Source organism: Beta vulgaris, chromosome 8 (genome assembly GCF_026745355.1).
Source record: "Beta vulgaris subsp. vulgaris cultivar EL10 chromosome 8, EL10.2, whole genome shotgun sequence".
NCBI classification, from domain to species: domain Eukaryota; kingdom Viridiplantae; phylum Streptophyta; class Magnoliopsida; order Caryophyllales; family Amaranthaceae; genus Beta; species Beta vulgaris.
This window is the reverse complement of record NC_079209.1, coordinates 22,996,197-23,020,242: the sequence shown is the minus strand read 5'-3', so window position 1 is coordinate 23,020,242 and position 24,046 is coordinate 22,996,197. Positions and strand designations below refer to the sequence as shown.

At 36.8% G+C, this 24,046-nt stretch overlaps 1 protein-coding gene across 2 annotated transcripts; it reads left to right on the top strand.

Moving 5' to 3' along the window:
* Positions 1 to 598: 598 nt before the first annotated feature.
* Positions 599 to 23,454, top strand: LOC104883915 (tobamovirus multiplication protein 1). 2 transcript variants are annotated; one of them, XM_048634670.2, is made up of 14 exons: positions 1,131 to 1,191; positions 4,387 to 4,437; positions 5,252 to 5,333; positions 5,713 to 5,746; positions 7,806 to 7,892; positions 7,972 to 8,023; positions 12,000 to 12,174; positions 12,297 to 12,392; positions 16,277 to 16,337; positions 20,878 to 20,942; positions 21,487 to 21,561; positions 21,665 to 21,740; positions 22,574 to 22,740; positions 22,893 to 23,454. In XM_048634670.2, exons 3-14 carry the CDS (start codon positions 5,313 to 5,315, stop codon positions 22,914 to 22,916), a joined length of 933 nt encoding a protein of 310 aa, XP_048490627.1. In that variant the 5' UTR covers positions 1,131 to 1,191; positions 4,387 to 4,437; positions 5,252 to 5,312; the 3' UTR covers positions 22,917 to 23,454. The 2 variants fall into 2 exon arrangements, with proteins under 2 accessions (XP_010666794.1, XP_048490627.1); XM_010668492.4 differs by lacking the exon at positions 5,252 to 5,333 and having other exon boundaries at positions 599 to 1,191.
* Positions 23,455 to 24,046: the final 592 nt, after the last annotated feature.

The window sequence follows — 24,046 nt, the reverse complement described above, 5'->3', positions numbered from 1 at the left end:
TTATAATTTTTAAAATTTTTACTTATTTTTATTACTTTAGTAAACAGGCTATGCATGTCGAATTCTGATTAGCGAGTTAACGTTCAACCCTTTAATATAAACAGGTTACGTGTGTTGGTTCCAATTGGAGTTTTTAGTTCCAAATCTAACCAAACTTAACTTTCTGTATAATTCGTGTCGATCCAATTAATTAAATGGAGCAAGAATCCTTAATCCAAACCCGTTTATTTCACGTTGATTTCATGTCAGATTATCTTGTCGTATAAACTTTTACTATTCGTACGAATATGCAGTTGGATAATGAGTTGCTAAATAAGTTTCCTCTAATGAAGAAGAACCAATGTTCATGAATTCTTTTCCCAAAAATCAATACATTTAGTAGTACTAGTTTTAAAGAAAATCTAACTACTCTAACCTTTTAAATGACTCCAAACCTCTCATTCAGCCCCAATGCTGAAATGCTCTTTTGATTCACCTCATCAAAACAAAAATCCCACATCAAAGAGTATCTTTTTAAAAAGAAAACCCATATAAAAAAGTAGACTTCATTTAGGCAATTTGTCGGGTCCCAAAACAACACCATAAGGATCAATTGTGGAGGAATCTTCATCATACAAAGTATCTTGAAACTCTAAAATAATTAACTATAAATTTTCTTTCTTTCTGGGTCCTCAATTTGAAAACTCCACCACTATTAATCTAATCCTCCTCACGTTTTTATTTAGTAAAATATTTACCCTTTCTTCAAAATTGAACCTTTGATTATTAAGCACTATATCGTCTCTTCCTCCAAAAAATATTTTTGTTTGTTTTTTGGGTTGCAGTGTAACAAATCGGGGCTGCGGATCTGTCATGAAAGATACTGTCAAAAGATATCTTTTTCAATCCTGCTCCCGCTGCATCTTTTGGTCCCATTGTGACCCATTTTTCTCTTCAATTTCCCAAAAAAAAGGGACAAATTAAGAGTTTGTAAAAGGTGGGAGGTGGGTTTCGATTGTTTTTGTCTGTTATTTTGAGTGTTTTTTCTGGTTGAAATTGCATTTGGAGAGAGGGGAATAAGAGAGAGATTGGATAAACATAGAAAGAATGTTGGAATTGAGGGCCAGCAGTTGCTTCCCACCTGCAATTGTTGCTGTTTATTCTACTCTTGCTTGTGTTGATGCTGCTATTGCTGTTTTTGCTTTCTGCCAGGTATTGTTTGTGCTTAATTTTTATCATTTTTTTATGGGTTTTGGTTGATGTTTTTGATGGCTTTGTTGTAGTAGTGAGATTTCTGATTCTGGGTAGTTGTTGTTTTGTCAAACGTTGTTGTTTATTTAATGAATTTTTCAAATTTTGATGCGTTTTCTTAATGTGGGTCAGTTTCAACAGAGCTTGTCTAAGAATGATTAATAGTTTTATGAGTGGAATGAGGGGGAGGTTCTTCTCGGTGTCTGATTTTTATTTGATGTGATGCATTAGTCGACCTCGGGTTAGTTTGTGATTAGATTTCTGAGCTGAGTTGTATGGATTCCAGCTGATTTCATTGAGAGTTTTGTAGTTGCATTTGGTGATTGATGCCTTATCCTAGTGGCATGGATGTGGGAAACTTATTCTTGAGGAAATCGTTTACAACAGAGATTGTGAAATAGTACTGATTGTTAGCTTCCAATGAAGCAGAAGCTATAGTGACTGATGTGAGAAAAATAAAGAACAATGTAAGTTGAGATCGAATCATTGAAGGAATCTGGCTACATTGAGAGGCAGATATAGAATACAGATCAAATGACTAGGTTTTTCAGAAGAAGTGTATATGCAGTACTAATTTAATTTGGTGTATAGATGAGTTAAAATGCCCATAGCACAAAGCCCTTTAGATGGTTTAAACTAGAGAAGCCTTTTTTGGGTCACTTGAATTGATTGTTAGTTGATGGACTAGTTGATAAATGATAGTTCCTGTATACAAGACATTTAAGGACAGGCGAATATAGAAGTCTTGAAGTACCCAATCAATGAAAGTCTCGATGGTCTGTTAGGTAGGCAGTAAGGTTATAGATTTTGGTATAATTTTGCTAGAAAAGTTCCATATTATTGTCCATGGTAGTAAAATTTCATCCCTATACGTGCATTGCTCTTGATTAATTTCCATCTGTATGCTACCTTCCAAAGTGTTAATGGATGGTAATGAGATTTTATGAAGAAAGAAAACTATTTGGGAGTAGACAATCATTAGTATGTACATTGACATGAGACTTCCCATACAAAAATACACATATTGGTTTACTAGTTCTGCCATTATTACCGCCTACCAAACTAGTCGTGAGTGTTTCTCTTACTTGCTTCTAGTTGATAATTTTATGGCTGGTAAAAACTGAAAAGGAGGGGGGGGGGGGGGGGGGGGGGGAACCTCTGTTCAGGGTAATAGTTTTATGCTCTTTTTGATAGTGGTTTCGATAGATGAAGAATGTTTTCTCCACTCTTGAACATAGTATTTGAGAAATAGTTCTTAGGTATTCAAGGGTTTACGAGGACAGGGTGAATAGTGCTCGATGTTTGCATATGGAGTTAGTATCACCAAGCAAGACTTTCTAGAAGCTATATCTCGTACCTTGCTGACCTCATAGGGTTTCTTGTTGGTAGTGTCGTGTTGTTTACTTGTATTATTGTGCACCATGTAGAGTTTGAAGTGTTTGACTCATTTGTTGTTTGGTTACTTTTTGTTTGCATATCAGTTCATTGGCATTATTATTTTAAGGCAATTTAAGTTTTCATTTGAACATATACATGCCATGACCGTTGACCAGACTTAATTAGGGAACAAGAAAGAAAACTATTTGGGAGTAGACAATCATTAGTATGTACATTGACATGAGACTTCCCATACAAAAATACACATATTGGTTTACTAGTTCTGCCATTATTACCGCCTACCAAACTAGTCGTGAGTGTTTCTCTTACTTGCTTCTAGTTGATAATTTTATGGCTGGTAAAAACTGAAAAGGAGGGGGGGGGGGAACCTCTGTTCAGGGTAATAGTTTTATGCTCTTTTTGATAGTGGTTTCGATAGATGAAGAATGTTTTCTCCACTCTTGAACATAGTATTTGAGAAATAGTTCTTAGGTATTCAAGGGTTTACGAGGACAGGGTGAATAGTGCTCGATGTTTGCATATGGAGTTAGTATCACCAAGCAAGACTTTCTAGAAGCTATATCTCGTACCTTGCTGACCTCATAGGGTTTCTTGTTGGTAGTGTCGTGTTGTTTACTTGTATTATTGTGCACCATGTAGAGTTTGAAGTGTTTGACTCATTTGTTATTTGGTTACTTTTTGTTTGCATATCAGTTCATTGGCATTATTATTTTAAGGCAATTTAAGTTTTCATTTGAACATATGCATGCCATGACCGTTGACCAGACTTAATTAGGGAACAAGAAGTTTGGTTTTCCACAGCTACACTTCATTTAAATATAATTTGAGAACTACTCCCCGGCAGCCTTAAGGTGACACTTCTGGAAAAATTGTATTAGATTTTCTGAAGTGTTGTTTTCTCAATGCTTGTCGATTTTATGGCAATTCCATATATGATGTTTGAGTTCTTCACCATCCTCTCACTTTCTCTTTCTCTCTTTTTGTTTCTTCCCTATTTTGTCTTTCATCTATGGTGTATTATTGTGAGTAGTTTCTGATGACAGCATTCTCTGATGGTGAGGTTTTGAAACTTGTGAGTAAAAACTTTTTGAGAATATTCCTCTGTATTTTTTGGGATATATTTTTTGTTTTCTCCAACTTGATCCTATTTTGTTACTGCTAAAAGTCATCATGAAGCATAACCGAAGTTATTGATTGAGAAATATCCTGTAAAACTACTTTCTCCTGATTGTAATATTCGTTGTGGTGTTGGCATAATATCTTGGGAAATTCCCATTGGTAAACTTCTCATTTTGGCTTTTCCCACTTGTAACCCTCAATTTTTTTAATCCCGTTGGTAACCTTCAATTATTGTGCTAATATCAAACATGACGTTATGAAGGAAAAGAATGCTAACTCCGGTAACTTTCTGTTAGAACTTAATGCCTTGATTAGTGTGCCTTAGTTTGTATGCCACAAAAATTGTTCGGTTAAAGTTTAAGGGGTCATTTTAGTCCTCATGGGTCCAGTTTGAGGTCAGAATTGACAAAAACGACACGGAATTCCTCATTAACGTTTTTTTGCTTCATAATGTTACACTTGAATTTATGCAATAATTGAGGGTTACCAACGGAATTTGAAAAGACTCAGTCTTACCAATAGGAAAAGCCAAAAACAGAGGGTTATCAATGCAAATTTCCCTCATATATATTTCTTCTCTCATTATTGAGAATGTAGATTTTCTAACACATGCTCGTTGTGTTCTTTCTTCATCTTCAGTTAGCAAGGATTCACTCAAGAAGTTCGCTACTAGGTTGGACCCGCCAAAAGGTGAGCTACTGACCATTCTCAGTTGTTTTCCCACGTTTAGACATCATAATTTTTGCTCTAAACATGGCTGAGATGCTGTTCCTGATTGTTAGTTTCCCATGTTCTGGTGGTTTGCTCTCCCTGTTCTGGTGATCTAGCAACTGTGGTTATTTAAGTTTTGGGTTATGCTTGCTAGATTTTTCATGTTGATAAATTCTCTCGTGCGAAAGATTTGCTGTGTTCTCATGTCCCAGTAAAAGCTTTTCATCTCTTATTGAGTGGTCTTAAACATATCCCACTGGAGCAGAAGTCAAGGCTATCAGAGTCTGTAATTCTTGTTGAAGTTTATCGGATGTGTATAACACTATAACTAACAAATATGCCATGTTACTCTTTTTTTTTTTGTACTTCCAACTTAAGACGTGGCCTCCACTAGTGGAGCTATTGCCTTAGCCAAATTCATGCCTATCCCAACCATCTTATTTCTTAAAATGACTGGTAGTACGATGTTGCAACACTTGAACATAAGTCTGTCCTGTAAGTTGTAAGAGCCGATGTATGATCAGCTGCACGACATGTTTGGTCTAAGAGACTCTTTATCTTGGTTGTGATATCGTAATGATATTTGGTGTAGGATATTTGTGTCCTCAGTTCAGATTGCAGGCTGCAACTGGCCTGCCCATTTTTTGTCTTTATTACGTCCAATTTGAGTGTGCGACAAAAGTTCTGATTTTGATACAGTAATCCAACTGTAGCAGGTATAATTTAGTGGTAAAAGTGTGAACAGAATGGACTTTGTCCAGTGATTAATCTCTAATTCCTAATGCTTGAGCAGAAAAGCATTTTGTGGAACCGACCTGGCACTTGAACAACAATGAAGACTTGACGGAAAGTGTATGAAATACTTTATTAAAAATGTAGTGCCATCTCTTCAAGAGTTAATGTCTTTTTTTTAATTGTTAGGGGGGGGTTGGGGGTGCTGGAATTAGATATTTAATATCAATAATGGCTTTCTCTGAGTAGGAGAAGGAACTTTATCATGTGCTTAATATTTGGTTATTAGATTGTTACTGTTGATCAATCACCTCATCTTAACTTTTATCTGTTCACTTTATAAAAATATTCAAAGTTCTTCTGTTAATTTCTTAAAGGGTGATTAGATATATATATATCTTAATACCGTTCTATTTACTAGAGTCTAAAACATGAGTGCAAACCAGATTTTGTATTCTTTCTGTGCATCTGCTTTTCGAGGCCAATTTGCATGACCTGAATCATGTTCATCTGTCATTGCAGGTCTTTCATCTCCTTATTGGCCTCTGTAACTCGGGTAAGACAGTGGTTGTCATGTCTGTTACTTGCTTTTCTGCTGCTTATAGTAACAAAGTGGAAAATATTCTTTGAAGTTTCATTGTGTAAAGATAAATATCTTCTCTACCCTTTCTGATGCTTCAAAAAAATATAATTTAACTTTCTTGTAGCTCTATTTCAGAGATTACGTTTTTTTTGCTGTCTTCAGTTGTTTTGATTGTCAAGGGTCATGTTTTCCTCAGTTTTACTTTCCTGAAGCATATTATGATGGTGTTTATGCAGCTATTTTTGCCAATGAGCATATGTAAGTTTCCTTATGATCAAATAATAAACTTCATAAGGTGACAATGAGACAGCCTTCCTACCTTGACCTAGAACAATGGTATTAAATGTCGGCCACACCACTGCATTGTAAAGTTTTCTTAAGCTTACGACAACCACAATATAGGCTGTAGCAGCCGCAAACCACCCGCATCGCTCGAAAATGGTTTCGTACTATGACCGCATCCAAGATTCAAATCCAAGCCTAGATCATATAGTTCCTAGATGAAGAGACAAAACTTACTCATGGAGGAACAATGTCTTGTCCCTTTTTTTTGTAAACTTATTGTTATACTCCCTCCGTTTATTTTAGATGTAACATATTGACTTTGGACACTATTCATCCAATACACTTTGACCATTAATTGTTATTTATACATAAGAAAAAATATAGTCATGTGGGATCTTGTTTGATTCGTTACGGTATACACTTTCCAAATATATATTTTTTTATAATTTTTACTTTTATACAACTAGAGATATTATCGGTCAAAATTATGCCTCGACAAATGTGAAAAGTCCAATGTTACATCTAAAAAAAACGGAGGGAGTATTAAATATGGAATCTTATCTGTTGCATTCGGCAACTAGGTGTTAGTGGGCATGAATACTCAATTATTTGAAAAACCCTCTGAAGTTGAGCCCTCAGAAAGTCAATAGCTGTCAGGATTGTCACGAGTCTAGTAGAGCCTATATACTTGGAAGTTGGCTTTGATACCAACTGAATCACCTGAAATGACTTTTTCAAAGTCTTTTAATCCCATAAACCACTATAGTGGGACGAGCAAATGGCCTTGGGAAGGTGGACTGAAGCCCAAAAGAGGTGGCTTTGTATTTTGGTAGGATAGTTGATCCCTTGTAAGTTGGTGTAAAGTATAGTGTATGATTTCTATTCTTCACTCATGGGATGTGCTGAAGAGAGGCACCGATGAATAAGAAATACGAAATATATTTTTCTACGTAAGAAAATTATGCCACTTTCTATGCCATCAAACTTTTTTTAGAAATTATGGGTTTCTTTGTGGGAAAAGTGAAGTTTAGATAAATGGAAGACCTAAACATTAATGCATTGATCCCCTCAAAAAAAAAAAACTTTTATGTATTGATGACAACTAGCTTTAAGTTGCGCTTAGGGGAGATACTTAATGGTATAAGAATTGCATTGGAGCTAATTGCCTCCTACATATATCCTCTTCTTTTCTCTCTTTCTCTCTTCTTGCTGTTATTACCTCTCTGTGCATCATACCCTAAAGCATTTAACTGTGAGAATGGGTTTGAAACTACTAAAAGCGGTTGGGCTCTACCCTTTCTGAAATGACGTAAATACTTTCCATTTTCTGTCAGCATTTGGTAGCTTTTTGATTTATTTTTCAGTCATTTCACACTCTCAGAGGAACTGTGAAGAAGTAAAAGGTATTGCAGATGCCGAGAATTCCTGAATATGCTGATGCTCCTCAAAAGACGCTTGTTTGAGTGCTCAATCGATACATATTAGATATTCTGCATACTAGGGAGCATGGTTTGATTCGGTTTTGGACTTCAGATGGTACACAATCTCAACAGCATGGTGGCCTATGGATTAGCCCTTAAGATTGATTCTTAAGTGTCGTGGTTTCTGCAGTTTTGCTTGATGAGAGATATAGTGCAAAATTTCACTGCATGGATCTGTGTGTTTGTTTGCTCTGAGGAATTTGTCCTAGTCTTCTTTAAGTTGCATTGTTATGATAACAAAATAAAATTTTTGGCTTTTTTGGCAGGTTACTTTATTTATTTTGTATTAACACTCATCGCCACTTGCAATGAATGGTCATGCTGGTCAAGCTCCTGTGGTTTTGTATTTATGGGTAAGACTTGTGCCGACTGTGAGCTGGCAGTTGCTAATTCTGGAATCCTGTCTAAAATATATATGGTTTTCTTGTGCAGCATTCCCTAAGATCCTTTTTTTTGCGGCATTCCTTCTCCTGCTGTCATATTGGTATGTATTATGTTCCCATTTTATAGGAACTACCTTTATGAAATTTTCGCACTTCAATACTACGGTTTTTTCACCATATATCCCTGACAATATTGTTTTTTGCACCATATACCCTTGCAAGTTTCAAAATTCACCGTATACCCCTCGGTATTTTGAAAATACATGAGAATGACCTTGATGACTAACGGCAATTAACTACTATTGGGTCGGAAAGATCTTACTTTTCAAAACTTGGTAGAAAAAGGGATATCGATTATTGAACCGATTCGTCTGTCTATAAAAGGCGATGGCAAATTTCTTGTGTATCACACCATAGGTCTTTCACTGGTTCATAAGCGGTAGTCTTTAACCTCTAATTCGCTCATAATCCCTATTAACCTCTAATTAAACCTATTTGACCCTTTTCACTTCCTCCTTTCTTTCTTCACCCAAACCCCTTACCCCTCCACCCAATCTCCACCCCCTCCGGCCACCATCATCGGCTACTCCTCTCCTCCCCAACCACCACAGCCCCGCCACTTCACCACATGTGCACCACGACCATCTGCACACCCTTCTCTCTCTCTTCCTATTTAATTCTCTTTTCTTTCTCAATTTGAAACATTGCACACATTCCCTGGTAATTAAACAGATGCTATAGTTAAAAACCTCAGTTCCTTTGTTCAGACATTTTAGCAGAACGGAAATGTGGTAGAAATTGAAGATGTTGGAGCTCTAAGTGGATACTACCAGACTTGAAATCAAACCAACAACCACCAGCCATGGTGGTAGAATTACAAGCAATGATGGCGGAAGAAGGCTTAGATGTCCATCGCTGGGTCCAAAAACAAGCCTAAACCACCCATAAATTTTCTTCGAGTTTGGATGTAGTTGAATCAGTCACCAATTTCAGCCGGCGAAGAGGGAGGGGAGTGTTTAGGTCCGAATCTGTTATAATTGCGACTGCTGCGGAGGTGGAATTGGAAGGTGTGATAGAATAGGAGAGAGAAGGTGATGGTGGCGGGAGAATGAATGAGAGAAGGATGAGTGGAAGGGGAGGGTGAGGAGGAAGAGACATGAACGAGGATGGAGGACACAGAAAGTGAAGTGTGAAGAAGGTTTAGAGAAATCTAAAGAAGATGATGATTGGTAAACTAATTTGAGCAAGTTTTGAGTTTTTTTATTTATGAGGTGGTCTAGAGAAGATGAAGATGACGATTAAGGAAGCATGGCAGAGTAGAGAGAAAGAGGTTAAAATGAGGGATTCTAATAAAGGAGAGCTTGGTGGTGGTATTAATGGTGAAGGAGGGAGAAAGGAAGTGGGTTAGGGGAGAGAGAAAGGGAGGAGGGAGATTAGGGGAGGGGTAATTAAGGGTTAGTGTGTTAATAAGATCAATTAGGGGTTAATGACTAATGGAGTTAATCGCCGTTAGTTATTAAGGGCATTCTGATGTATTTTCAAGAAATTGAGGGGTATACGGTGAATTTTGAAACTTACAAGGGCATATGGCGCAAATTTTTTTTTTTGGGGTATATGGTGAAAAACCTGTTAAAACTATATTAGTTGATTATTGATTTCTTCACATTAATTGTGCAGCTTAAACTTCTGTAAACAATTTCTACTTGATAGTGAACTTTTATGAGCTACTATTGAACCTAGTTTCTTCTCTGTTTATTACTAGAACAATACCATTTCCCTATGTGAATATCTAAGGAATATGATTAAGAAAGAGAGGAAAAATTTGCTCAGTGAGAGAAGTGCCTCCTTTCACAAGGTAGCGAATAAGGTCCTTTTCCTATGTTATATTACATCAGAGGTAAGGAATTTATAAATGTAAGGAATTCATGCATCTACATCTCTAAAGATTATCAAGAGATTATTGTTTAAATAACATTTGGAGATTGAACCTTTTTTGTGTGTTAGAATTGGAAGCTTGGAACATGCTCTTACTTGACTGGTGTAGCCTAACTTGAGCATAATATATTGTTATATAATTAATATTGAACTAGCCAGAAGCATATCCTCTCAGATTAGTACCTCAGCATCATCAAAATGGATTTTGGCAGATTATAGTGGATGGCATTGCACAATTTTATCATGGATAAGTCCGTTGGTTGTTGCATGTATCTATGCTCCTTTTTATCCTGATGTTCTGTCTTTTTGTTTGGATTTTACATCATCTTCTTGATTGGAATCTGCATTAATATATCACTAACGAATCTGAAGTCTTAGTCAATGTTTAGCTTTAAGCAGAAAAATCGTTTCTATAAAATATAGTATTCGTAGGTGATTACATCTTGCACAATATACGTAGTCAACCTGACTTGCCTTTGATTTGTAAAGGGCGACTGGCAAATCATGCCTGTTTGCTGGTTCTTTCCTTTGTTGTATGTTTGTGACTTTTGATTTTTGTCTTATGTTGAACAAAATTAATGTTTGTCTGTAAGTGATAGATACAACTTTGTAACCAAAAATCTGTGTTACTGTAATTTTACGCCCAATTTCAAAATGTTACCAAGTAACAACGTTTTATACAGAGGGATTATCATGCTGGGAAATTTGCTTTTGCTTGTATGAGAGAGCCATTATTTTCTGAAAGCTACCTTACTTTCATTCGTTTGATTGGTTTGTCTGTTGGATTAATGTAGGTCTTCCTTATGTTTTATTTCTTATATATAAAAAGTGTCTGAGGCAGGAAGTTACAGTATCTTGAAAACACTGTTAGAGTGTATATGGTTCATGCTGGTCCAATGGCTAAAAACTTATAGTTCATGTGGCCTGCATTGAATGAAGAGCTATCTTGATGTTTCAAATTTTTGTCTAATCTCTATTATATAAATGAAGCGGGGAGGACAATGGTGTCCCCCTTACAAAAAGTCTGGTAATACCCTTAATGAATTTAAAGTGTCATATAATAATCTTTTCATCTTCTTACCATATATATTGAACAAGTTAAAAAGGAATTGAATTTGAAATTTCAATTAAATATTAAATTAAGGAGAATGATTTCATCTTTTTACATATGTATGAAAAACTCTTATCAAAAATTAAATTGACAATATAGAAAATTTAAAGTTGAATTTCATAGCAAAAATTATACTTATAATGTTTTAGAACCGAAATGTTAATTATTATTCGGTAATCTCTATTATATAAATCAAACTAATCTACTTTATTAATATTCAAAGATTGAACCTGATACACAAATTCTTCCACTTTATTTGAGTACAAGCTTTTTCTGCTTCATATCTCCTTCTCTCAATACTATATCTGAATAATGATGAACAAATAACTAAAAAATCAACGAAATATTGATTTAAGGAAAACATATTAAAAATTGAAAATAATTATCAATGTCTGTTCGAATCAAATTTTTTGTAACACTGATGAAGAACTAATGAAAAGATCAAAAAAAATATAATGGATAATTAATGAAGAAAAAAAAAAAAGGTTAATATGACACGCATGCATAACCTGAATAGGGGATCTGATCTCTTTTATCTTTGTAGTCTAGGTTTTTAGGTGTATATCTCCCATTGTTACTTGTGTCTGTGATAAACACTGATGTTCCGTTTCAGTATTCTCTTGTTTCTGGTAGTTTGTGCTACATCCAACCTTTCCCCCTTAAATATCTTCTTTGTATCAATTGGTTGCTATCGGTGACCGATACTTAAGCTCCCATTCACTTTTGGCAAAGATGAGAGGGAGCAACAGGGAATGGGTGTGTGGGTTCTACACTTATCTAGAGTAGAGAGATAAAAGATGAATGGGAACTTATTCTTGGGACATGTTTTACGGGGTAGATGAAAACAGGGTGGTGGGAGTATTATCTTACATTGTTGTAAGGGTTTGCACGGGCTTTATTTACCATCATATTAGCTTTGGTTCGCATGATTGCTGCCTTGTTGTTTTGTTTGAATAGTGTGCTTGTAAAGTTCTACACCACATTGTTCTAATTTCATTTTTGTGTTCTGTCTGTGATGGATTCTTTTATAGGGTGGATCTTTGCCACCATGCTGATGATGAGGAGGATGAGGGTGACAATAATTATCGTGAAGCTTTATTGGATAAGACAACAAAGGAGCCACAATTTACAATCATGGATAATAGTCAAAGATGCTTTCCTATTCCATCACTTCATGTTGGAAGCCGCCAAAGAGTCGTTATTTTGGTATGTTGTTGGCAATGCTACATTAAGGGTGTTCACAATGGATCATACTTTGAATCACATTCCAAAAGCTATAGGTCATATGTTGATTGAGCTTTCTCTTATAACTGTAATTTGTATTCCAGGTAACGGTCATAGTTTTTGCTGTAATGGTAGCTTTCGCTGTGCTAATTTGGATTGGGATGGGAAAGAATCCGATTGATTCATCAACTGTTGCCCGGGTATGAACTCTTAAGTAGTTGTGTTTCTGATTAGTTTGCGAGTGTGCCATCATATGCTTGTTTTAGTGTATGTAGAAGTTAGGGAGCCTAGGCTAAAGCAAAGTTGGGTGAAATCATGTTTTTTTTGTGTACTCATTGCAACTTCCATAGACAGTAATGTGGTATTTTGGCTGTCTTTCCTTTGTGAACTTCAACATTATAGAAATTGTTTAATCACGATTATGCCAGAATCATCTGACTGTATTGTACTAGTCTGATCTTTATATATTTTTATTGCCTCCTTTTTGCTTCTTTATTTTGTCACATGAATAGCTTATCTTGTTCTCTAATCTCTGCTGCTTATTAAGGGTAAGACTTAGGATGTAGGATATGTTTGGCAACTAGCAATTAGCAGATTTAATAGGTGAAAGGACGTATAAGGAGTTAATGATATCTGTCTATTTTTGTGTATAAAGTCCTCTGTGGAGTACTCTTTTCAATGAGATACGACGCTTAAGTTGTGAACTTCATAGTCCATAACAATTTTAACTTGCTTTCTTTCCTGTGTTTTTCTGAAGCCATGAGTGGGGACTTGGGACAGAATGTTTTACTGCTAAACAGGGGTTTCTTTTGCTGTTATTCTGAAGTTACTGTGCTAATAAGAATACGCTGTGATGATGGGCATTCCAGATATTGGCCTTTTGTGAGTAACTGGTAACATGCTAAACCAAATCCCCTATGTAGCAAACACTTGCTGTGAAACGAGGAGTAGATTGACATGGTCAAACAGTTGTTACGTCCCCAATTTGGTAAATGATTTTTAAAGATGTTTATTAAACACGGGTGATGTATGTTATATCAGTAGTTACTTGAGGAGAATTTCTATTATTGTGTTTTTCTGATTCAAAGTGGAAACCCAGGTTGGGTAATAAGAAGTTTGAGATGGTTTGTTTTGTGTTCAGCTAGCATTGAGGTCTGCAAGTTGGTTTTTTGTAGGAGTTTAGTTAGATCAATATTGGGTGGGATAAGGGTTTTTTTTAACACACAAAGACAAAATATATTAATAGTAGGCTTGGGCTAACACCCAATTAGAGGACTTACACCACCTGAACCATAAGATCTTAACAGCATAAAGAAAGAGAGAACAGGTCCTGATATCCTTTAGGGGACTACTACAAAGAAGACATTAAAATGAGATGGATGAAACTTGCTAAGTGGCTGTGCCAAGGTCCTTAACATAGTCACTCTGACACAAGCTGGAGGACTGAAGTGAAGCTTCTTGTCAGCCTCCATTTCAATCCCAAACCTGGCCATCCTATGGGCCACAGACATCCATTTTGGCATGGATAATATTCACCACCCATCTTTCTTGAAGAAGTTTAGCTACATCAGTAATGATGGCAGCTAGCTCATGGTGAGATAATTATCAGCTCTATCCAGCATTATCTTCAGCTTTGAGCGTCTGTATCCAGCTCCAAGTGACTGATGTTAAAATCTCGAGCAATGGAAAGACCTTCCCTAATCGTAAGGAGTTCCACACACGCCAGGAACTTAACCGAAAAACCCAATGTACCATGTTCCAGCCCTTCTCCTGATTACTCCACCCCAACTGGCTTTGTAAAAACTCTTCCAGCTGTCATCTGTGTTTAGCTTGAGAAAGTTGTCTTTGGAGGGCACCTAATCCTTCCCAGTGGATCTTGACTACTTCAGTGTTTCTCTGTAAGGAGCAATGTAATCAACTTGAAATCGATGAAAATGAGAGGCAGGGTGGACCATGGGTCCCTCAAAAACAGTTTTATTTCTTGAAAGCCACGGATGCCAAATAGTTACTGTAAACAGACATAGCTAAGAGTGTTTTCCTTTTTAAAATGAATTGAATCCATTGTCCCAAGTGGATTTTATAAAAGTATTAAGTTAAACTCCTTTGGTTGAGGGTTTTTTCAAGTTTCATGACCCAAAGGACTTTAGAGGAGGTGCAATCCCTAAAGAGGTGAAGGTGAGGCTCCTCTTCACTGTGACAATGAGTACAGATTGGGTTTAAGTTGGAATTTTTTTTTTTGCAAGGTTTGAGGCAACAGGGAGAATGGAGTGAAAAAGGTTCCACAGGAGAGTTTTGTATTTAAAAGGGGTTGTGCTTTTCCAGATTCTAGACCAGCAGATCAGTTTTGGTATTTGGGAAGAGGGGGAAGATAGGATCTAAAGCATTGTGGTAGGCAGATTTGATAAAGAAGAGACCATCTTTGGAAAATTTCCATCGTTATATTTGGTGCTTAAAAATCTAGAGAGAGGAATAGAGCTAATAAGAGGAAGAATTTAATTAGAAACATAGTTATAGATCTTATATAAGTTCCATGAGCCATTGTCAATAATCTCATGAACCCTCCAATGGCCAATAATCTCAAGAAGATACAGGGGACCAATACTATGCCAATTATAAAACCCTAGAGGCATCTAAATCATCCCCAATATTAATAACTTAGGTATCTAAACCTTCCCCAATGCTAAGGTTCCATCTTTTTAGATTCCGGATACTCAGATCCCTCTATTCATAGGACAGCAAACAACTCCCCATGATGTTCTAGGTATATAGTGGGAGTGCTCCACTTTGTTCCATAGCAATTTTTTTCATGTTCCTCTCCAGGTCCAATAGAAGGGATTGAGGAAGCCGATTAATCTGCACGTCATAAGCTGGGTAGGAGCTATGGACTGCTTAATTAGAGTGCATCTTCCAGCAAGATTGAGAAGTTTAGCCTATCCCCCTTATTCTTTCCTTGGTCTTGTCAAGAAGATCAAAGTAATGATTTTTCCCAAGTTTATTACATGGCTGGTTTTTACAACAAGCTGGATCATTCATGTATGCCATATGAGTGCCTCCTCTCAGATTCTTCCGCCTCTTTTGGTGCTCTATATCTAATTGCTTCATATCTTTGCCGAGTACAAGCCTTTGCTTTTGAATTTTTGGTTTATATTTCAGTTAGGATTGCATCCAGTTCTGATTCTTTGAATCGGGTCATTTTGGTATTTGTTGTTTGTGCAATGGGGAATGTTTTCTGTTGAGCTGTCATTGGGTCGGGCTAAGTTAAACTCATAGATACTGTTTCATACCTGGTTTGGTTGGGGGTTCTTTTCAATGAAGAGCAAACCGATTTTATCAGGTCCAGTCCTCTTTCTTTGGTGCTGATCTGAAATAATGAACAAATTACGGAAAAAACTACGGAGGAATAAAGTTATTGAGTCTCGAGATGATTTTCTTCTAGTTACAACTACCGATAAAATGTTGCCGAATTTTATGAAAAAGATTATGATGAAAAATATATATGGTGCTTTTGGTGAAAAAGAAAGTCACTTTTGGGGCAGGCATGCTCCAACCATAGAATAAAATCGCAGATGTGCTCACGATCGGGTTATTGCAGACGCGGCTTGTATCCGATGTATGGAACGGACCGCGGCTAAAGCGGCGTGAACTTTTTCATAAAATTTACATATAAGAGTTTTAACGTCATATATGAAAATTATAGTTTAAGAAGTATTTCTTCATCATAACATGTAAACACAACTCAATAAACTTAAATTCCCCCGCTAATCATGTTTTTCTTACTATTTATGCCTTTTCTTTCGTCGATTCTGTCAAAAGAACGGACGTAATGGAAAAAAGAACGCTCTAACGCGGCAGGTCACCATTACGTAACGAACAAAGCGGCGAGAAGGACATGATTTTTGTTGCGGCTTTCTATAATGGGATTCCTCGGACCGATAACTTCCAAATCCGCTACAGAATGGCCTTTATATAACTGAATGACCAAGTTTTCATTTCATGGCTCCAACTTCTCAATAATCTTGTTTTTGTGTAAACTCATTGTTGCTAATTGATGCCATGAAAGGATGACGTCAGAAATACTGTGCAGGTTTATGTGGATACTTTTGCAGTCGGACTTCTTCTTTTAGGAGGGGCATTAGCATGTTATGGTAAGCGTTTATTTTCTCGAAGTCTTATGCATGAGCAGTAGTTATATGCTTTTTCTTATGTCCTCACTTTCATATTTAAGATGCCGTTAGGCAAGAAAAAGGTGATTTTAATATCGAACAGAATGTTTAGATAGGAGGATAAGTTGTCCTCTCAAGAAGATAATAAATTTTCATGCTTGTGCTTATTTATGATGCTCTTGCTCATCCCCCTAATGTCATGTTATGATGCTGTGTGTGTCATCAATGATTGTTAAGGTGTGAGTTTGGTGAAATTATGATGCAGTGTTTATTTAATAGAGATGCATAACATAGAAACTGGCGATCTGACTTAATTGCAGTAGGAACAAACTGTCTTTAAAAAATGGTGATAGTTTCTTCACATTCAAACATTGCGATTTAGCTCATATTTCCCATTGTGGTGCATAAGCAAAGGTATTTCCGGTTTTTATGTTGACATGTTACTTGTGTTAGTCCATGTGTTAGAATAACACTCGGGCCATGCACCATGGACCTTGGCATGTTACTTGTACGGTTGTACCCCTCGATGGACTGGTACTTGACATACTTATTCTTTTTCCTCCTTTCATAGGATATATCATTGTTTATGGAAGTCCTGTACGTATCAGGGAGACAGGGAGAAACAGGAGAGTATGGTACCTCTCTGTATGGTATCTATGTGCTGTAATCCTTTTCTTTTCACCATAGTAATTGATGTGCTTGGTAGGAATTAGGATGCTCATACTATTCTGTTTGTGGCTGCTCAAGTTGATAATTTACAGAAGCTGCTTATGATTTTGCATATCTTTGGGTTGGTTGGTTGACTGCTTCAAATTTAGCCTACTATCAATCAATCTCGCCTTTGATTCTTTTGGAGAGAATTCTGTTCAATTGCAGTGTGAAAATAGATGTTTGGGCACTTGTGATTACTGTGAATTTCAAGGAGATATGGGTTGTCCAGTAACGGGTTGGATGCTTGCTATGCTCATGCTGCACCGGTGACGGTTGAAATTAATCTCTTAGTCCTAGTATCTACTCTTTGTTCATCAAGTTTAAGATAGGGAATGGTCTCCCCATTAGATTCTGGGAGATGTTTCAGCAGAGGACTTTTATTTGTTCCACTTTTGTATGATTTGCCCACACGACATAATACTCTGTCTTCTCTTTCCATGTTGATAATATGTGTTATCTTTACTTGTGGAGGCCTCCCCATGGTAGACACATAGAGAGACTTAAATGATTGATGTTATGCTTACATTTTCTGAGGAGCCCGACTTATCATGTGTTTTTGGTGGGTTAGGATTTACTTATATAGTTAGCTTCTTTGGTGAGCTAAGGCTGCTAGGCTTTTAAGAGGTACTTGATTGGAATTCTGAAGTAGTGGGGTTATCTTGTAATGGATGTTGCCGTTTAAGGACAATTTCTGCTTTTACTTTGTTATCCAACAGACTGAGAATGAAAAATTTAAAAGTTCTTTCCCCCTTCATGTCTGTGTTGAACCCCCATGTGTAGTTTCCGTTCCACTAAAGAGGACTCCCAATTATTAAAGAAGGCTTTGATGGGTCTTCTTATGATATCGTATGATTATTTTCACCCACACGTTCAGTTAAAGAGGAAAGGTGGCCACAATCATTGGAATAGCGTTTGTTGGAATTGGGTATCATATTGCAAAGTGGCTTCAAGGCGTGCTATAACCACTTTCCTTAGAGGCTTGATTTGACCTCATAATAGTTGCAACAGGGTCCTACCTCTATTAGCCTCGAGAATGTTATGGACTTCATACCATGTTTGGTTCAACCATTTTTGAGATAAGTTTTGGGTTTGGAATCAACAACTTTCATACCTATTGTTTGGTAACCAAAAATTACACTATTAAGCACTTGTAAAACTCACACGTTGAACCCAAGGGGGGAGTTGGTTTCAGAGCAACCACTGAGTTCCCCCCCCCCCCCCCCCCCAAAAAAAAGAAAATACTGAAACCCGCACCATTTTGACCAGCTCCCTACTGAAATCGCCACCAGCCACCAAACTCACCCAAACTACTAGAAACATTTCTGGCCATCTTTGAAACTACCTTGGGAGCTCCACCCAAAATTCCCCTTTTAGCCTAATTTAATACAAATCTAAAATATTGTTGCATATAATTTGTACTGGCAGGGATTTCGGTTTCACTTCTTAATGCTTAATTGTCAAGAGGAAAGCTGTTCTTCGATGAAGAAAGTCTTCTTATTCATGTTTGAAATATGATCCCATTATAAGATGCTTCAAATATTAGGGAGAGGAAGGGAGAGAGAGAGAGAGAGCGCGGGAGGGAGAGAGAGGGGGAGAGGGAGTGAGAGTGAGACAAAGGGAGAGATCGGAGGGAGAGTGGTAGCAGCTGAGCAAGGAAAAAAATCGCGGGATGTAATTACGATCGCGCGACGTTTGCGTTTTCGCGACAACGGCTTGTAATGGACAAGGCGGCGTGAATTTTTTCAAAAATTCACTTTAATATGTTCTAACCCTATTTGCGTTGTATTAGTTTATGAATAATTATTGCAACATAATATAATCTTACAACATAATATAATCAAATATATCATGTTTCATCAGCTATATAATTAATTCATGAAATATTTTTGGCCAATGTATGAAAAGAACTGATGTAACGGGGACAAAAACGTTTTGACGCGGCGAGTTCACATATGGAACGGACAAAGTGGCGAGAAGTATGTGAGTTTTGTTATTGCATTCTCTAACGGGATTTCGCGGAACGGCAAATCCAAAATCCATTAAAGAACGTGCGGTCAGTAACGGAATGGGAGAGTTTTAATTCCATGGCGTTGAGAGTAAAACAAGGTGGTAGTGGTGGTGGAGAGGAGATGGAACATATGAGAAGAGAGAGATGCTGGAGGTTATTATATAACATTGGGTAATGGTATGGTGTTGGAAGGAAGAGATTAAGCGAAGCAATATATGAACTCTTGGTTTTGGTCTGTTTGGTACTTTGGTATGGTTTTAAGTATCATACGATGGGTTCGGTACCCAACCCCATGCTTAAAACCAATGGTTAAACAAAACATTCCTTTAGTTCTTCTTAGTGCATCATACTAGCAATTTAATGCCAACTAACTGTCTTGCAACGAATTATTCAAGTCATGTATCGGTTTCTACAGCAATTTGGAGTTGTGAGCTCTATCAAATTTCAAATAATTTCCCTATTTATATAGGATACCGAGGTGTTGGCATATGTATAGAGAGCAAGGTGTTTCTTCGTGAATAGTCACATCATGTTATCAACGCTCACTATTCGGCCATCACATAAGTTAGTTTCAGTGAGTACCTTAACTATGAATGTTTTTCAATAATTGATTGATTAACTCTAATATTCTCAGTCCATTATTATGTGTCAATCATTGTTTCTTTGGATGTCCTAAAATATTTGTCATGTTCCACTGATAACGTAGAAGAGCTTATTATTAATTGATTGGACAAGAGTTATAGAAAGGTGGGGGACTTCATAATAGATGGGGTTGGCCTTTATTTATTTGTTCTCCCTTCCCTAAGTATTACTAATTGTCTCTAAGCCTGTGATATGCCCTTTACCAAGGCTGTCTGTTTTGGAAAAATAAAATTCAAATATCAATTTTCAAATATATGCAATAAAATAATATATTATATATCTGTGTGTGTATGTGGGTGTGTTTTCCTTAAATATAATTGGCAGTTTAGTAGTTTTATAATTGGTAGAAATGGGCACTAGGTACCAACTTTTATACAACCTCCATTTACTTTAAATTGCAACACTTCCCTTTTATGGCAATTCCAAATTAATTGCAACACTATCTTATGTGGCACTGAGTTCTCTCTATATCTCTCCTTAAAAATTGTGTACCCATTCCCAATGTTGAAATTAGAAGTAAGGAGGAAGTATTAGATAGAAGCTAGCATCTTGAATGTGAGCATCAAACTTGTGCTAAATTAATTATCATAATCTGCAATGAGGAGAAATATCAGCAGTGTATGAGGTAGGAAACTTGCATCTATTGTGGTGTCAAATCTAAGAAGCAAGGGAAATCCAAAAGGCTGATTGGTATTGTGCAGGCAACTAGATATGAGTTAAGTCTGAGCCGCTGAGGCACCAACAAGTCTGTAGTCTGAGCTAAAGATAGCTGAGAACTTTTGTGCTTTATCTGACAATAAATATCACATCTGTTATCCATCCCGGATTCCTTTATTACTTTCTGATGTAGTCTTACTCATAGGTTTTGTGCCTTGATGTTATCTGTAGTTCTCTTTGGTATATCTGTGATGATATCGATAGTTTAGACTTCAGTATGCTTGCAGAATCATCGTCTTAACATTCAGAGCTATTTGTCATAGAGATTTCATAAGTCAATGTTGTCTGACAGTGTAAGCTGTCCACGAGATACTCTTTTCCTGCATGTCTTTATTCCTGTTTTCTATATTTCATTCTCCACAAATTTTATGCCCTTGCCCCTTTCCCTCCTCACAATTAATCTATCTATCTAGTTTTGTCCTCAGTATCATTTTTCATGCTCAGGACTCCTACTATATTTGAAGATGAGCAAAGTAAGATCTGAGGGAGCTTCATCTGAGATGTGGAAGGTATGTCGTCCTTGGGCTGTTTAATTTACTTTGAGTGGCAAAAGAAAAGGTGGATGTATATATGTAGAAGCTTGAAGTGGGAATAGGAGGAATTTTTTCTCCGGTTGGTTGGGGGGGGGGGGGGAGAGAGAAAAGCACACGAACCAAATAAGACTTTTGTCTGATGTAGGTAAAATGTGAAGATTAAATTAGGGTAGTAGTATCATTGTAGATCTAAAGTCGCTCCCAGTTCTGGCTTGGAGTAGAGACCCCAAGAGGGGAAAAGGAAGAAAGATTACATTAATATTCTGGGATGTACCTTTTTCATTCAAAATTGTAATGGTGGTGGTACTTGTTCATTTTCATTTACAACCTTTGTGGTTGCTGGAAACCTATGGAGATTCGGATCTTCAAACCTGCAAAGGCAGTAAAATGGCTGTATTGGCAATTTGGGATCTAGCTATTGAAGTTTTTGCACTTGATAAGCATTGCTAGAGGGCATGTCCTAGGAGTGTAGAATAGCATGGCACTTTATTTTCATTTGATTTTTCCTTCTGATATTCAGGTCACAGGTCTTGCTATTGTTTCTGTTGTATGTTTCACAACAAGTGCTTTAGTAGCTCTTCTTACTGATATCCCGGTATGTTTTAATGTTACTTGTAACCCTCAGACTGTATGATATCATACTGGATTTTTAATTGCCGTTGCTTTTGTTTCATATTGACCTTCAAATACTGCTACAGGTTCTCTATCGTTGGCATCACGAGCGCATTAATGGTTTTAGTACCACTATCTCACTGATCTTATTCTATTTTATAGGTACTTGTGTTTTTCTCTTGACTTTATTTGTTTGAACATTGAACTTGTAGTTTGTTCTGCATATGGTTTGGCTCACCTTTGCTACTTAAATGAAAAATGTCCAATTATGGTTGGTTTCCCAACTTGTTAAGTCTAATGTCCTATTGGCTGTTCCTTGTTAATGCTTTCGTAGAGGTTTTACAATTGTGAGGAAAACTTGTGAGAATGCGGTGCTGTGAGCATTACCATTATGATATGTGACTTAGATTGAGACTCCCTAGCCTGATTTTTTTTTTCTTTGTGATGGATCTTTGCCTTTGTGATAATCAGACACTTGAGATCAACAATACGCAATTACCCAGACTCAAGTAAAATTGCTTGGAAGAGGCTCTTTTAGTGACTATAGATGTGTATTATTTCACATAATGTTTTGGCAAAGATGGCTTCTCTGCCATTAGAAGGTTTAATTGGTTAGAGCTAACCTTGAATTCATAAATGTAATGTAATGCCTCCTTTCTTCGTTTTCAGTGGATAGTCTCTTGTCTCCCTCTTTCTGTTTTTACTTCACTACTCTTCTTAGTTCTTGCTCTATCAGCCGTTAGATTACACGTCTCCTTTAGGCCAGTGACAAGTCAATGCAGAGCAGCTGGAAAAGCTGCTACACTTCGTCCTGATATAGGGAAGATGTGCTAGACTGAAGCTTCTGTGTTATTTTAACTTGGACTTGACTATCTTTGAGAAATAAAAAAAAAAAAAATTTAGTAGTTGGGCCATAGAAAAATTGCCAAAAACCAATGTTTTGCCTCGTGATTAAGATTCAAGATGATGAATTTCATTCAGCTTTCTTCTTGCAGGCTCATCAGCACCCGCAGCCTTTGTATTGTGGGTCATGAGAGAACTACCACCTTCACGGGTAGCCAATAGAGTCGAAGAATCAACAATAGTGACCTTCATTAGTGATGGATCAACAGGAGTACATAATGCTCAACGCTGGACTACTGTAACCAGCTTGCAAAATCAGGTTTGCTTTCAGTTGTTTGCACCATTCTTTAGTTAACTGCCTTTTAGATATCTCTCCCTAATTTAGGAAGAGTTTTTTATTATTATTATTATTATTATCATTATTTATTATGTGCATTGAGTCCAAAATTACTTGCACTTCTATTGTCACAGAGTTCAAAAGCAAGCCCCATCTAGTGTAAATCATGCCAAAAATAAGTCTAGGTGATAATTTCTGGATCAGAATTTTGCGCTCTACTTCCTCATGAAAAGTTGGGCAACGTGGCATCCTGAGTTTTGGAAGAAGTTGATTTATGGCATCATACAGTTCTTCACTCTGTAGCCATGCCGCTTTAATTCGATTAATTTGCTTGGAATATCTGTACATACAAGTAAGCCACTCTACCCATCCTCGAAAAGTGAATAAGGATGATTAGAGAATGGCCGGATGGGAAGCCAACCTCGTTCGCCTCTTTTTCCTGACATAGAAAGATGTCAAGTTTTGAAGCTCAACATGATGGAATGTATGGATGGGTAATTATCATAGTTCATATATTTTTTTATGTAGTTGATGATAACTGTATAATCATTTGACTCAATAGTCCCTGAAATTGAAAGTTGTTATGAAGTTGAGTACCCTTCAACTCTGATGACATGTTGACATGCAATCTTTGTTTTGTTCCTTGGATTTTTAGAATAAGAGAACGTCATTTTAATAAGAGAGATTCATTTGGTACATAGATGTTTAAGAATTGATCCACAAAGGGACCTGGTTTTGCTTAAACAACTTTGAATATTATATATGCAAAAAGAAAAAAGTGAATTTAACAATAAAAGACTACGAAAATTGTCTATACTAAAGATTGTTAAACATCGTCCTAAGAATGTTCACTATATAAGCATACTAAACAGTATTGGATGTTCTCACTAATATTCCTTAAAAGAATGTTCCATTAAGAATATTTTTTCAGATGGAAAAGAAAATGGTTTCCACCCAACCCGCTAAGGCTACCACATATAGATCATCATAGACTACGAAGACCACAACGCCACACGATATGAGCCAATGACTTCACCTCTCATGACTTCTTTGCTTGTCTTCGCCACCCTGCCTATCAGTGGGGAATTTGACTGTACAGCAATTCTGGCATGTCCCCAGAAAGCAGATCTTTCCAGTGACCTTTGGCAAAGCTAGATCGTTCCAGTCCAGTTCAGTACAGTTGAACGTACTTTAAGCGTCTTGTTAACACACAGATAAATTTACTTGTTCCTTGCAGTGAGTCGTGTGTTTGGAGTCATAGTGGAAAGGAGATTGATAATTTATAAAG